Source organism: Mustelus asterias, chromosome 16 (assembly GCF_964213995.1).
Source record: "Mustelus asterias chromosome 16, sMusAst1.hap1.1, whole genome shotgun sequence".
Taxonomy (NCBI): Eukaryota; Metazoa; Chordata; class Chondrichthyes; order Carcharhiniformes; family Triakidae; genus Mustelus; species Mustelus asterias.
Window position 1 is genome coordinate 16441093 of NC_135816.1, and position 15414 is coordinate 16456506.

General features: G+C 46.9%; 1 protein-coding gene across 1 annotated transcript in view; it reads left to right on the forward strand.

Annotated features, from left to right (window-relative positions):
* Window positions 1-12646, forward strand: part of rad50 (RAD50 homolog, double strand break repair protein) — a 121095-nt gene extending 108449 nt beyond the window's left edge. The window contains exons 24-26 of the mRNA XM_078230691.1: window positions 1045-1187; window positions 5131-5264; window positions 10351-12646. Coding sequence (XP_078086817.1) covers window positions 1045-1187; window positions 5131-5264; window positions 10351-10537 — 464 coding nt within the window. The 3' untranslated portion in view covers window positions 10538-12646. The remainder of the gene's footprint in view (window positions 1-1044; window positions 1188-5130; window positions 5265-10350) is intronic.
* The last annotated feature ends 2768 nt before the right edge of the window (window positions 12647-15414 follow it).

Consider the following 15414-nt stretch of genomic DNA (forward strand, 5'->3'; position numbering starts at 1 on the left):
ACTTCCAGGAGGCCAGCGACCGGGGCATGTGGGGGGCTGGGGTGGTCAGAGTGGCAGTGATGCAGAGTCGTGGGGCTAGCCAGCGATTAAGCTGGCCAGTGATCGAGAGGCCACAATATGGGGCTACTGCGCGTGCGCCAATTCCTTCTCTGACAGATCAGCGTATGCGCAGTGGCCCACTCAGCACTAAGCTGCCGGCCTCTCTCTTGGGAATAGGCCCCACCCACAGCTTGTTAATGATATTCACACGGATGCACTCAGCAGTGCACAGAGTGTGAGAGATGCATTTTGAAAATCCTGCTGAAAAAAACCAGCAGGATTTACTCCCAGTTTTTTGCAAATTCGACATTTAGAATTTGTTTGGGAGAATCCACCCATACTCTTTTAACAGAACAATAATCTAATCAATTAAACAAAAATGATAGGGTGACAATCCCTGATGGAGCACTAGAACTAAAATAAACATCAAAAAGCAAATTTAACTAATTAACTCAAAATTATATTTCTGGGCATGACAACATACCCCAGCCCCCCTGGAGCCCGTCAATGTGGAAGGCCTGAAGTTTATTCATGGACATTCTCTCCAGGACGACTCAGCTGTGAATGGAGCAACAGGAGAGGGGAAGACAGGACCTCTCCTGTGACTTCTGAGTTGGACAACCACCCACCGCCTGGACCTGTTAATGGCCATCTCGACTAGGCCCAGGAGTAGATTTCTGAGGTCTTCCTCCCTCCCCGCTCCCCTCCACACTGGGTGACTGCACTTGTATATAAAACCGCCATACAACTACCGGTCTTTAATTTAAGGTGACTTTCTATTCTACACCAATTTGACAAGTTGCTGATACCAAGACCAAGCATTTTACAATAGAATAGGTACTTTTATATAACACTTTTTCAAAAATTCGTGTTTCCTTTTACTGATTTTAAAAAAATCTTCCATTCACATTACAGTCACACACACTGCTCTGAGTGTTGAGTGACAACATGAATTATGGCTTTCCTTTGGATTATTAATTGGAATTTTATGATTCCTTTCAATAGATATTGAATATATTGAGATCCGGTCTGATGCCGACGAAAATGTGTCAGCCGGTGACAAAAGGAGGAACTATAATTACCGTGTGGTAATGGTGAAGGGGGACACAGCACTGGACATGAGAGGAAGATACAGCGCTGGACAGAAGGTACGGCAGAGATCCATGTGTCTCAGTGTATCGTCATGTTTTAATGCAACGTTGCGTTCCAGTATGTCTCCGTGCTCGTTCCAGTGCATCTCCGTGTTTGTTCCGGCGCGTCGTCGTGTTTGTTCCGGCGCGTTGCCGTGTTTGTTCCGGTGCGTCGCCGTGTTTGTTCTGGAGCGTCGCGTGTTTGTTCCAGAGCGTCTCCGTGTTTGTTCCGGAGCGTCTCCGTGTTTGTTCCGGCGTGTCTCTGTGTTTGTTCCGGCACGTCTCCGTGTTTGTTCCGGCGTGTCTCCGTGTTTGTTCCGGCGCGTCGCCGTGTTTGTTCCGGCGCGTCGCCATGTGTGTTCCGGCGCGTCGCCGTGTGTGTTCCGGCGCGTCGCCGTGTTTGTTCCGGTGCGTCTCCATGTTGTTCCGGTGCGTCGCCGTGCTCGTTACAGTGCGTCTCCGTGTTTGTTCCGGTGCGTCTCCGTGTTTGTTCCGGCACGTCGCCGTGTTTGTTCCGGTGCGTCTCCATGTTGTTCCGGTGCGTCGCCATGCTCGTTACAGTGCGTCTCCGTGTTTGTTCCGGCACGTCGCCGTGTTTGTTCCGGCGCGTCTCCATGTTTGTTCCAGCGTGTCTCCGTGTTTGTTCCGGTGCGTCGCCGTGTTTGTTCCGGCGTGTCTCCGTGTTTGTTGCGGCATGTCGCCGTGTTTGTTCCGGTGCGTCTCCGTGTTTGTTCCGGTGCGTCTCCGTGTTTGTTCCGGTGCGTCGCCGTGTTTGTTCCGGTGCGTCGCCGTGTTTGTTCCGGTGCGTCTCCGTGTTTGTTCCGGTGCGTCTCCGTGTTTGTTCCGGTGCGTCGCCGTGTGTGTCCCGGCACGTCGCCGTGTTTGTTCCGGTACGTCTCCGTGTTTGTTCCGGTACGTCTCCGTGTTTGTTCTGGTGCATCGCCACGTTCGTTCCGGTGCGTCGCCGTGTTCGTTCCGATGCGTCGTCGTGTTTGTTCCGGTGCGTCTCCGTGTTTGTTCCGGTGCGTCTCCGTGTTTGTTCCGGTGCGTCTCCGTGTTTGTTCCGGTGCGTCTCCGTGTTTGTTCTGGTGCGTCTCCGTGTTTGTTCCGGGGCGTTGCCGTGTTTGTTCCGGTGCGTCTCCGTGTTTGTTCCGGTGCGTCTCCATGTTTGTTCCGATGCGTCTCCGTGTTTGTTCCGGTGCGTCTCCGTGCTTATTCCGGTGCATCTCCGTGTTTGTTCCGGTGCGTCGCCGTGTTTGTTCCGGTGCGTCACCGTGTTTCTTCCACTGCGTCTCCGTGTTTGTTCCAGTGCGTCGCCGTGTTTGTTCCAGTGCGTCTCCGTGTTTGTTCCCGTGCGTCGCCGTGTTTGTTCCGGTGCGTCTCCGTGTTTGTTCCGGTGTGTCGCCGTGTTTGTTCCGGTGCGTCTCTGTGCTCGTTCCGGTGCGTCTCCGTGTTTGTTCCCGTGCGTCGCCGTGTTTGTTCCGGTGCGTCTCCGTGTTTGTTCCGGTGCGTCTCCGTGTTTGTTCCGGTGCGTCGCCGTGTTTGTTCCAGTGCGTCGCCGTGTTTGTTCCGGTGCGTCTCCGTGTTTGTTCCAGTGCGTCTCCGTGTTTGTTCCAGTGCGTCTCCGTGTTTGTTCCAGTGCGTCTCCGTGTTTGTTCCAGTGCGTCGCCGTGTTTGTTCCAGTGCGTCGCCGTGTTTGTTCCAGTGCGTCTCCATGTTTGTTCCGGTGCGTCTCCGTGTTTGTTCCGGTGCGTCGCCGTATTTGTTCCGGTGCGTCGCCGTGTTTGTTCCGGCACGTCGCCGTGTTTGTTCCGGTACGTCTCCATGTTTGTTCCGGTGCGTCGCCGTGTTTGTTCCGGTGCGTCTCCGTGTTTGTTCCGGTGCGTCGCCGTGTTTGTTCCGGTGCGTCTCCGTGTTTGTTCCGGTGCGTCTCCGTGTTTGTTCCGGTGCGTCTCCGTGTTTGTTCCGGTGCGTCTCCGTGTTTGTTCCGGTGCGTCGCCGTGTTTGTTCCGGTGCATCTCCGTGTCTGTTCCGTTGCATTGCCGTGTTTGATCCGGTGCATCTCCGTGTTTGTTCCGGTGCGTTGCCGTGTTTGTTCCTGCATGTCGCGTGTTTGTTCCGGTGCGTCTTCGTGTTTGTTCTGGTGCATCGCCATGTTCGTTCCGGTGCGCCGCCGTGTTCGTTCCGGTGCGTCGCCGTGTTTGTTGCGGTGCGTCGCCGTGTTTGGTCCGGTGCATCTCCGTGCTCGTTCCGATGCGTCACCGTGTTTGTTCCGGTGCGTCTCCGTGTTTGTTTGTTTGTTCCGGTGCATCTCCGTGTTTGTTCCGGTGCGTCTCCGTGTTTGTTCCGGTGCGTCACCGTGTTTGTTCCGGTGCGTCTCCGTGTTTGTTCCGGTGCGTCGCCGTGTTTGTTCCGGTGCGTCTCCGTGTTTGTTCCGGTGCGTCTCCGTGTTTGTTCCGGTGCGTCGCCGTGTTTGTTCCGGTGCATCTCCGTGTCTGTTCCGTTGCATTGCCGTGTTTGATCCGGTGCATCTCCGTGTTTGTTCCGGTGCGTTGCCGTGTTTGTTCCTGCATGTCGCGTGTTTGTTCCGGTGCGTCTTCGTGTTTGTTCCGGTGCATCGCCATGTTCGTTCCGGTGCGCCGCCGTGTTCGTTCCGGTGCGTCGCCGTGTTTGTTGCGGTGCGTCGCCGTGTTTGGTCCGGTGCATCTCCGTGCTCGTTCCGATGCGTCACCGTGTTTGTTCCGGTGCGTCTCCGTGTTTGTTTGTTTGTTCCGGTGCATCTCCGTGTTTGTTCCGGTGCGTCTCCGTGTTTGTTCCGGTGCGTCACCGTGTTTGTTCCGGTGCGTCTCCGTGTTTGTTCCGATGCGTCACCGTGTTTGTTCCGATGCGTCACCGTGTTTGTTCCGATGCGTCACCGTGTTTGTTCCGGCACGTCGCCGTGTTTGTTTGTTTGTTCCGGTGCATCTCCGTGTTTGTTCCGGTGCGTCTCCATGTTTGTTCCGGTGCGTCTCCATGTTTGTTCCGGTGCGTCTCCGTGTTTGTTCCGATGCGTCTCCGTGTTTGTTCCGGTGCGTCTCCGTGTTTGTTCCGATGCGTCTCCGTGTTTGTTCCGGTGCGTCTCCATGTTTGTTCCGATGCGTCTCTGTGCTCGTTCCAGTGTGTCTCCATGTTTGTTCCGATGCGTCTCCGTGTTTGTTCCGGTGCGTCGCCGTGTTTGTTTGTTTGTTCCGATGCGTCTCTGTGCTCGTTCCGGTGTGTCTCCATGTTTGTTCCGATGCGTCTCCGTGTTTGTTCCGGTGCGTCGCCGTGTTTGTTCCGGTGCGTCTCTGTGCTCGTTCCGGTGCATCTCCGTGTTTGTTCCGGTGCGTCTCCGTGTTTGTTCCGGTGCGTCTCCGTGTTTGTTCCGGTGCGTCTCTGTGCTCGTTCCGGTGCGTCTCCGTGTGTGTTCCAAAGGCCCGGGGCAGGGCAGGGCTGGGCTGTGTCTGGCCAGGGAGTGAGGTTCCGAGCTTAAGCTGTCTTCCTTGTTCCCACACCCCGGTCTTGGGAGCAGCACTCCCAGTCACAGTAGCAACCCCACTCCCTGCTCTACGCGACCCTGCCCCCTCCGTCAATATGCCCTGTATTTTATTTCCTTGGAGTTGGTCACCCTAGCTTCAGGGTTATTAATCATTGAGCCACAGCTGACCACCGTGTTGCTGACTGTGATAACTTCATTGTGGAGACTCTACAGTCACGTGCACCTCTCAAAAATGGTTCTTCAAACACAAAACTGATGATGTTAATTAAGCATTTGTTGATGCCTTAATTAGATCAATTGATCTATTAATACAGGTTTAATGTAAATAGTGTAATGCCAATGGAAATTGCATAGAATCAGGTATTCACAGCACAGAAGGTGCCCATTTGGTTCACAGTTGCCGTACTGGCCAACTCATTGATTTATTGTCTTGTTGCATTCCAGGTCCTCGCTTCGCTCATTATCCGGCTAGCGTTGGCAGAGACCTTCTGCCTGAACTGTGGAATTCTTGCACTTGATGAACCAACCACAAACCTAGACCGGGAGAACATTGAATCCCTGGCCCATGCCTTGGTGGAGTAAGTATCCTAAATTCTGAACCCTCCAAGGAAATATTTAGGAATGGAATTTGTGCTCTCTCTTTAATCATGAAAAAATTCCCAGTATATCTCGCTGTCAATCCATGACCCTTCCTCCCACCTGCGTTGGTTTAACAGGAAAACCCGCCACGCTCTGTGTGGTATCTCAGCTGTACTGACATGTATTACTCTGTGGTGTCAGCTTAGATTGTGTGCTCAATGCCAGGAAATGGGATTTCAACCAACGACCTTCTGCCTCAGAGGCAAGAGTCTCAGCTTCACAATTGTCCCGACATTTGCATCTTTAAATTTCCCATTTCACACGGGTGGGCTATTTCATAGAATCCCTACTAACCCCATGTATCATAGATCATAGAAAATCATAGAAACCCTACAGTACAGAAAGAGGCCATTCGGCCCATCGAGTCTGCACCGACCACAATCCCACCCAGGCCCTACCCCCATATCCCTACATATTTCACCCGCTAATCCACGCATCCCAGGACACTATTTTAGCATGACCAATCAACCTAACCCGCACATCTTTGGACTGTGGGAGGAAACCGGAGCACCCAGAGGAAACCCACGCAGACACAAGGAGAATGTGCAAACTCCACACAGACAGTGACCCAAGCCGGGAATCGAACCCAGGTCCCTGGAGCTGTGAAGCAGCAGTGCTAACCACTGTGCTACCGTGCTAATCCCCCTGACATTTTTGTCAGCTCTGTTTTTAAAATGTTATAGCCTTTTTAAAGCAAGCTAAAAATATCTTATCCATTTATAAGTCTCTGCCAAGTCTCGGGTGAGTGAACCTTCGGCAGAATTGAATATCGCTGAGTACTTCCAGCATTTCTATTCTTATTTCAGTGTTCCAGCTTTCACAATACTTTGCTTCATTAGACTAAAGTGTTGCTGTATCATCACACTCTGTGGACCACGGTGCCCATTTTTCTTTCCTATCAACAGTTCTTTACGCTTGTCCTCATTAGGTTTGAGCTGCTAATCTTCAGCTGACTTCCAAATCTGGTCAAAGTCATATTATAATTACAGATCCGCCACCTCCAATTCTTCTGCCTGACCTAATTTATTGTCTGCTGCAAATTTGTTAAATGTGCATTCGGTTTGGAATCTGTAAGGTAGCAGCAGTGATATTCCTAATAGAACATTACAGCGCAGTACAGGCCCTTCGGCCCTCGATGTTGCGCCGACCAGTGGTACCAATCTAAAGCCCCTCTAATCTACACTATTCCAATATCATCCATATGTTTATCCAATAACCACTTGAACGCTCTCAACGTTGACGAGTCCACCACTGCTGCAGGCAGGGCATTCCACGCCCTTACTACTCTCTGAGTAAAGAACCTACTTCTAACATCTGTCCTATATCTCTCACCCCTCAATTTAAAGCTATGTCCCCTCGTGCTTGCCAACACCATCCGAGGAAAAAGGCTCTCACTATCCACCTTATCTAATCCTCTGATCATCTTGTATGCCTCTATTAAGTCACCTCTTAACCTTCTTCTCTCTAACGAAAACAACCTCAAGCCCCTCAGCCTTTCCTCATACGATTTTCCCACCATACCAGGCAACATCCTGGCAAATCTCCTCTGCACCCTTTCCAACACTTCCACATCTTTCCTATAATGCGGCGACCAGAACTGTACGCAATACTCCAAATGCGGCCGCACCAGAGTTTTGTACAGTTGCAGCATGACCTCCTGGCTCCGAAACTCAATCCCTCTACCAATAAAAGCTAACACACCGTACGCCTTCTTAACAACTCTATCAACCTGGGTGCCAACTTTCAGGGATCTATGCACATGGACACCCAGATCTCTCTGTTCATCCACACTACCAAGTATCTTACCATTAGCCCAGTACTCTGTATTCCTGTTACTCCTTCCAAAGTGAATCACCTCACACTTTTCCGGATTAAACTCCATTTGCCACCTCTCAGCCCAGCTCTGCAGCTTATCTATGTCCCTCTGTAACCTGCCACTTCCCTCCGCACTGTCTACAACTCCACCGACTTTAGTGTCATCCGCAAATTTACTAATCCATCCTTCCACGCCCTCATCCAAGTCATTAATAAAAATGACAAACAGCAGTGGCCCCAAAACAGATCCTTGCGGTACACCACTAGTAACTGAACTCCAGGATGAATATTTCCCATCAACCACCACCCTTTGTTTTCTTACAGCTAGCCAATTCCTGATCCAAACCACTAAATCACCCTCAATCCCATGTGTCCGTATTTTCTGCAAAAGCTTACCATGGGGAACCTTATCAAACGCTTTGCTGAAATCCATATACACCACATCAACCGCTTTACCCTCATCCACCTCTTTGGTCACCTTCTCAAAGAACTCAATAAGGTTTGTGAGGCACGACCTACCCTTCACAAAACCGTGCTGACTATCCCTAATCAAATTATTCCTTTCTAGGTGATTATAAATCCTATCTCTTATAATCCTTTCCAATACTTTGCCCACAACAGAAGTAAGGCTCACCGGTCTATAATTACCAGGGTTGTCCCTACTCCCCTTCTTGAACAAGGGGACAACACTTGCTATCCTCCAGTCTTCTGGCACTGTTCCTGGAGACAATGACGACACAAAGATCAAAGCCAAAGGCTCTGCAATCTCCTCTCTAGCCTCCCAGAGAATCCTAGGATAAATCCCATCCGGCCCAGGGGACTTATCTATTTTTACCCTTTCCAGAATTGCTAACACCTCCTCCTTATGACCATCAATCCCATCCAGTCCAACAGCCTGCATCTGTATTCCCCTCAACAACACTGTCCCTCTCCAATGTGAATACCGACGAAAAATATTCATTTAGTGCCTCTCCTATCTCTTCAGACTCCACGCACAACTTCCCACTCCTGTCCTTGACTGGCCCTAATATTACCCTAGACATTCTTTTACTCCTGACATACCTATAGAAAGCTTTAGGGTTTTCCTTGATCCTACCCGCCAAAGACTTCTCATGTCCCCTCCTGGCTCTTCTTAACTCTTTCTTTAGGTCCTTCCTGGCTAACTTGTAACTCTCAAGCGCCCTAACTGAGCCTTCACGTCTCATCTTAACATAAGTCTCCTTCTTCCTCTTCACAAGAGATTCAACCTCCTTAGTAAACCACGGTTCCCTCACACGTCTGCTTCCTCCCTGCCTGACAGGTACATATTTATCAAGGACGCATGGTAGCTGTTCCTTGAACAAGTTCCACATTACAATTGTGCCCATCCCCTGCAGTTTCCTTCCCCAACCTATGCCAGCTAAATCTCGCCTAATCGCATCATAATTTCCTTTCCCCCAGCTATAACTCTTGCCCTTTGGTATATACCTATCCTTTTCCATTGCTAAAGTAAACATAATCGAATTGTGGTCACTCACCTAAGTGCTCACCTACCTCCAAATCTAACACCTGGCCTGGTTCATTACCCAGTACCAAATCCAATGTGGCCTCACCTCTTGTTGGTCTATCTACATACTGCGTCAGGAAGCCTTCCTGCACACACTGGACAAAAACCGACCCCTCTAAAGTACTCGAACTATAGCTAATGTCATCACTTCAGGCATTCCATTTAACACTTCCCCTTCATCAACAACTGCTGAATGGATAATTTACTCCCTGACACAACTGCAAATTCTACTACAGTTCCAAGACAGCAACACGAGAGATAAAAACAATCAACATCAGTTGCCACAGGCTCAACCGATCATGTATCTCCAAAGCAGTAACTAAATGTATTACCTATTCTCTATCTGTTTTTAAAATTAATTTTGAATAGTAATTCAACCATTCAAGCTGTGTTGGAATTGTGAGAAGCCAGTTAGATGTTCATGAATTGTATATTTTGCTCAGTGGATTTTGTTTCTGTTTATCATCTTTTTGAAAATCATGTAAGCTCTGTTATACTCACAAAAGCTAATCTTCACCGGTAAGAGAAAAAACTTCAGTTCGTAATAAAAACATTGGGAAAAGGGTCACGCATACTCAAAACATTAACACTGTTTCTCTTCCACAGATGCTGCCAGACTTGCTGAGTTTTTGCAGTATTTTCTGTTTTTATTTCCAATCTCCAGCATCCGCAGTATTTTGCTGCCATTTTTGATAGCACAGTAAGAAGTCTCACAACACCAGGTTAAAGTCCAACAGGTTTATTTGGAATCACAAGCTTCCTCAGATGAGGAATGATCAGCGCTCCGAAAGCTCCAAATAAACTTTAACCTGGTGATGTGCAACTTCATACTGTGCCCACCCCAATCCAACGCCAGCATCTCCACATCATTTATAATAGCGCCTTTACAGTTTAAGCAACTCCCAAAATATTTTCCAATCAATGAATTATAGTGTAGCATTTATAACTACTGAGAGCAAATGAATAAACGGGAGGCAGTGGCACAGTGATATTGTCACTGGACTAGTAATCCAGAGACCCCGAGCAAGAACTGGGAACCCGGGTTCAAATCCTGCCACAGCAGATGGTGGACTTTGAATTCAATAAAAATCTGGAATTCAAAGTCGAATGATGACCATGAAACCACTGTTGATTAACGTAAAATCCCGTCTAGTTCACTAATGACCTTACCTGGTCTGGCCTACATGTCAGTCCAGATCCACAGCAATGTGGTTGACTCTCAAATGCTCTCTGAAATACAAGGCAGTTAGGAACAGGTGATAAATGCTGGCCCAGCCAGCGATGCTCATGTCCCGTGAAATGAATTTTTTTTTTAAATGGTCAGATAATCTATTGTTGAGGGAGTAATGTTAACTGCTTTTGAAATAGTGGCTTGGAGTCTTTTGTGCCAAATAGTAACAGGAGCAGCAGTTTGACATTCTATCTGAAAGGTGGCTTCTGCAATGTATTGCCAACCGAGATGATATACTTAAGTGTGCAGTGGAGTTTGAACACACAACCAAGAGTTGAGACTGCTCCCACTTTGCATTATGCAGCAACTTGCCCTTCCGGGAAGAAGGAGTGGAGAGTAGCAGATATGCTAACTGATAAGCCCCTCCAGTTTTGTTTTGCCTTTTGCAAATTGACCAATCTTTATTGTTGAAGCTGTGTCACTATTTTTCCAGGATAATAAAGAGCCGCTCAAACCAAAGCAACTTCCAGCTTCTGGTGATCACTCACGATGAAGACTTTGTGGAGCTGCTGAGCCGCTCACAATACATCGAGAGCTTCTACCGGATCAAAAAGAACATCGATCAGTGTTCGGAAATCGTGAAATGCAGTGTCAACTCCCTGAACTCACATGCTCAGTGAATGTCTGAATCTATTCTTATCTAAGTATCATTTCAGTGGTGACCTATGACTGAAACTATTTTGTAAATTGATCACCCCGCACAGCATTCTGCATGATCAAGAGATTAGTTTTGTACTTTGGGACGGAAATTCAGTACACTGTTGATACTTGAACTAAAGTATTTAAAACTGGTGCAGAAATAATCAAGCTTCTTTCATTCCACTCCATCATCCTCCAACCTTTATCGCATAAAGGTCAACATGCATGGCTATGCTGTCTTGACAAATCCAGTTTTTCGAATCCTAAGTGATCTACAGTGACGTAAATGTTAAGATGTTTAAAAAAAAGAAAGATGATAAGAGTAAACAGTATTGATTATTCCAAGCTCGCCAGCCTGTTGGCACAGTGGTTAGCGCTGCTGCCTCACAGCGCCAGTGACCCAGGGCCAATTCTGGCCTCGGGTGACTTGTCGGTGTGGAGTTTGCACGTTCTCCCTGTGTCTGCGTGCGTTTCCTCCGGGTGCTCCAGTTTCCTCCCACACTCCAAATATGTGTGGGTTAGGTTGATTGGCTATGCTAAATTGCCCCTTAGTGTCAGGGAGATTAGCAAGGTAAATATGTGGGGTTACGGGGATAGGTGCTAAGGTGGGATTGTTGCTAGTGCAGACTCGATGGGTCAAATGGCCTCCCTCTGCATTGGAGGGATTCCATGACTCAGCTAGTGTCTATCCGCTGGAAAATCAGGATGAAACAACACCGCAAAGAGCCCCATTTTGGGTTCACAGCAAAAACAATTTGATTTCCCCTCACAGTACACAGCATCTCACCAGCTTACGGTATTCTCTATTCCAGACAACACTAGGCATTACATCTCCTGGGTAAAATTAGGATGAAGTACAACCTCAATTATTATGGTTCCTTAGTACTTGAGTATTGCATGTAAATCACAAACAAGGAGTCACAAATCAAGTTTAGCAACAAATTCTTGGTAAAATCTTAGTGGTACTCAACGAGTTACATTCACCAGGCACCAAACTTTCAAGGCAAACTTTAGCGATGTTACTGACTTATTTACAGTTCCTAAGAATAGTTTCTGGATCCAAGTGCCAACCTTAGCGTGAATCTTAAGTGACCAAACCTTTACTTCAGGCTAGTTTTTTAAAAATGGGCAATTAGTGTGGATCAGGTTAAATCACATGAAAAAAAATGGACAGTACCATTTCTTTGTAGTTTTTTGCAAAGAAAAGCCTTAAATTGGCCAATAATGTAAATGGATAAAATAAATTGATTTTACAGCAGAATAGATACATTTTGATTGTAAATGATTAAGGACCGAGAATCCATCTGTTCATCACAAAGACCATGGATGGGATTTTCTGGCCTCGTTCGTCCCAAAACCATAAAATCCCGCCCAAGGTCAGCGGACCTTTCCATGGTCCGCCCCTCGCCCACTCTGATTCCCGTGGTGGGCGGGAAGGTAAAATTCCCACCTGTATTTGGGATTAGATCATTCTAAAGATGATAATCCGCTTCAGACAAGATTCAAACACAAGTTGGAAAAAGCAAACATTGATGTTTAGCCATTAAATACTTAAAATGGACCATCATCTGTTCTGACGTCATAATGTTTCACATCATTTATTTCATTTTCAGTCCCAGAGTTGTTTATGAATGGGTTATAGATTTCGTTTATGAGAATAAATCGGACTCTTCCAATATCGGGTGTGTCACTCAGGACACCGCCAAACTAATTGCCCTGCACTCCACTTGGGATTCTTTACGGCCTTCTGAATTTGATTGTAGTCTGCCTGTATTCTAGTAGTTGATTCTAGTTCGCCTGTATTTTAGTGGTTGATTCTAATTCACCTGTATTCTATGGTTGGACCACTACATCTTGGATTTAGCTTCTGCTGTGCATTCAAACGAGGATGTGGCTAGAATTATAGCCCCATGCTCTGATTCAAATATCCTGGTTTGAGATTTAAGCTCAAACTGTACTTGGGCCACTCGTTGGAAGAAAGCAACCTTCCTCTACCTAAGAACTGATTGCTTCTCAGTGTGTTTGAGGATGTTGAAGGAGCGATATTGCAGGTCCTGTTGGAGAAGCATTATTAAAATTGCTTAAAGGCCAACCATCTCAGTGTGAATTATTGCTTCTGCCCTTTTACTATTGTTCCCTTGTGGTACAGTGGGGGGTGCTGCTACCGCAGTTTATTATAATTTCATTTTTCCACACTAGATGCATGGGTTCGGAGGGAAGACCAGTGCCTACCCTGCAAGGAGTTAGGAAGGAAGAAATTGGAAGAATGATTTTCTCTGTACAGGTGATAATATTCAGGCATACAGGATGCATTCTGTCAACTCTTAGCTCTTTGAGCAATGCTGAGCCTGGATAACATTTCAAAAAAGAAGACTTGCATTTATATAGTGTTTTTCACAGATACCTGATCTCTCAAAGCACTTTACAATGATAGAGATCGATAACTTTAAAAATAATTGTCATCAACTGCCAGAAATAACTGAAGAACAAAATGTCATGTTTTTACTATAACCAATAAGATTATGAGGGGCATGGGCAGGGTGACTAGGGGAGCAGCTGATCCCCTAAGTTGAAGGGTCAGTTACGAGGGGACACAAGTTAAAAGTGAGAGAGGTTTAGGGGGAATTTGAGGAAAGTATTTTTTACTCAGAGGGTGGTGACGGTCTGGAATGCGCTGCCTGGGAGGATGGTGGAGGCGGGATGCCTCACATCCTTTAAAAAGTACCTGGATGAGTACTTGGCAAGCCATGACATTCAAGGCTATGGGCCAAATGCTGGTAAGTGAGATTAGGTGGGCAGGTCAGGGTATTTCATGCGTCTTGATGGGCCGAAGGGCCTCTTCTGCACTGTGGTATTCTGTGAACCAACCAAAATCAACATAGATCAAATATTGCAAACAGGCAGCTAATACATTGAACTTAGGAAAAGGTGCTTTTGCATTAACTGACTAACGCAATTGAGATACACCTTACAATTACATTTGCTAGCAGATTGGTAGGAATACAGGAACAATCCAGAGCAACTCCCAGCTCTCCAACAGGCATACTTCTCCCTGTCGCACTCGGTCGAAACTTCGAGTGCCCATCAAAAATCATTCCCCTCGACCTGAATCTTCCATATCTGACTTTCATCAACAAGGCTCATCTTGGTGACTCCTTGTTCCTTAAATCTCCAAAAGACCATTGGTTCTGTACCCTTCCTTTCATACAGAAAAAAAAAAGTCCTCAGAAACATCCTGCTTGGTTGCAAACACAAGTCCACCTGTTTCTCCAGTAGCTGCTTGGCTTTTCTACATAGTGTCTACATTGTGTCTCTCAAAAAGCATTTGTACCCTTTCTCAGAATTAGAGTGCACAGGTATGAAAGCAGTCATTTGATTTCAATAGGTTTTTTTTTCAAAAATGCCCCTTATAAAATATCTGAAAGAAGATTACAAGCATTTCAAAATGGTCACCACAGAGACTGCAATAATATTCAGGTTCTCTGCAGAGATCATGTTGCACTCTGAGGTGCTTCAATACAATCAAAAGGTACATACATTTCAAAGTGGTCATTACTAAAGGTGCAATGATATTTAAGTTGTCCACATCGATCAGCTTGCTGAGGTACTTCAATACAATTGTGATACATGTAATATTAAATACATTCATCGTGAGTCATACAGCCCGAAGTGTTCCATACAATCCCTTTCCCCTTGGTGCACTATGGCTGAAAGCTCTGCAGTAGCTACCCCAAGCATTAGTGTATCCGTCAGCATGTAGTCTTGGGCTTTGGAATGTGCCAGACTGCAACTCTTGGGCATGGACACCTCTGCTCTAAAGACCAACAAACCTCAGGCAGACCAAAGAGCACCTTTGGCAGTGGCACACTGCTGCCTCACAGCTCCAGGGACCTGGGTTCGATCCCCGGCTTGGGTCACTGTGTGGAGTTTGCACGTTCTCCCTGTGTCTGTGTGGGTTTCCTCCCACAGTCCAAAAATATACAGGTTAGGTGAATTGGCCATGCTAAATTCTCCCTCAGTGTACCCGAACAGGCACCGAAGTGTGGCGACTAGGGGATTTTCACTGCAACTTCATTGCAGTGTGAATGTAAGCCTACTTGTGAGTAATAAATAAAATAAACCTTTCACCAAGTTGATGATCCTCCAGGTGATGTTTGTCTCGTTGTACACCCCTGGGAACAACCCTTAGAACACACAATCCAGCATCACAGAATTGGGTTTGAGCTCCGCCCCCCATGGAGACCAGCCCACATAGACACGCCTCTGATCTCAGGTGCTTCTGGAATTCCTTGACTCGCGTCAAGTTAAAGGTGACATTTTAAAACATAGCCGCCTTGTAAAGTCCAGTATTTGAAAGCAAAGTCACTGATGTTATTTAGGAGCAAACTCCCACAAACGGAAATGCGATAATGACCAGATAATCACAATTTTGTGATGTTAATTGAAGGTTAAATATTGATCAGTGCACTTCTCTTGAAAACAGTTTCACGGGATCTTCTACGTCCTGAGAGGACAATTTAACATCCCATCTGAAAGATGGTGCTTTCAACAGTGCAGAAGTACCTCAGTACTGCACTGGATGTTAGCCTTGATTTTTGTCCTGAAGTGAGATTTGAACCTGGAACCTTGTGACTCAGATGTGAGTGCTACCAACTGAGTTATAGCTGACAAAAATGTACTGATCGTTTTTTTGATAGTGCTTAATAAAAATGATTTATGGTTCCAAAAGGGCCACTCAGCTCCAGCTCTCTCCATTTTTTCTATTTGTCTGACCTTCTCCTTCTACTGTCCCATTTTCTCATTTTCCTTTTGAAAGTTATTATGGAATCTGCTTCCCTCCAGGATAAGCTTCCTCCAT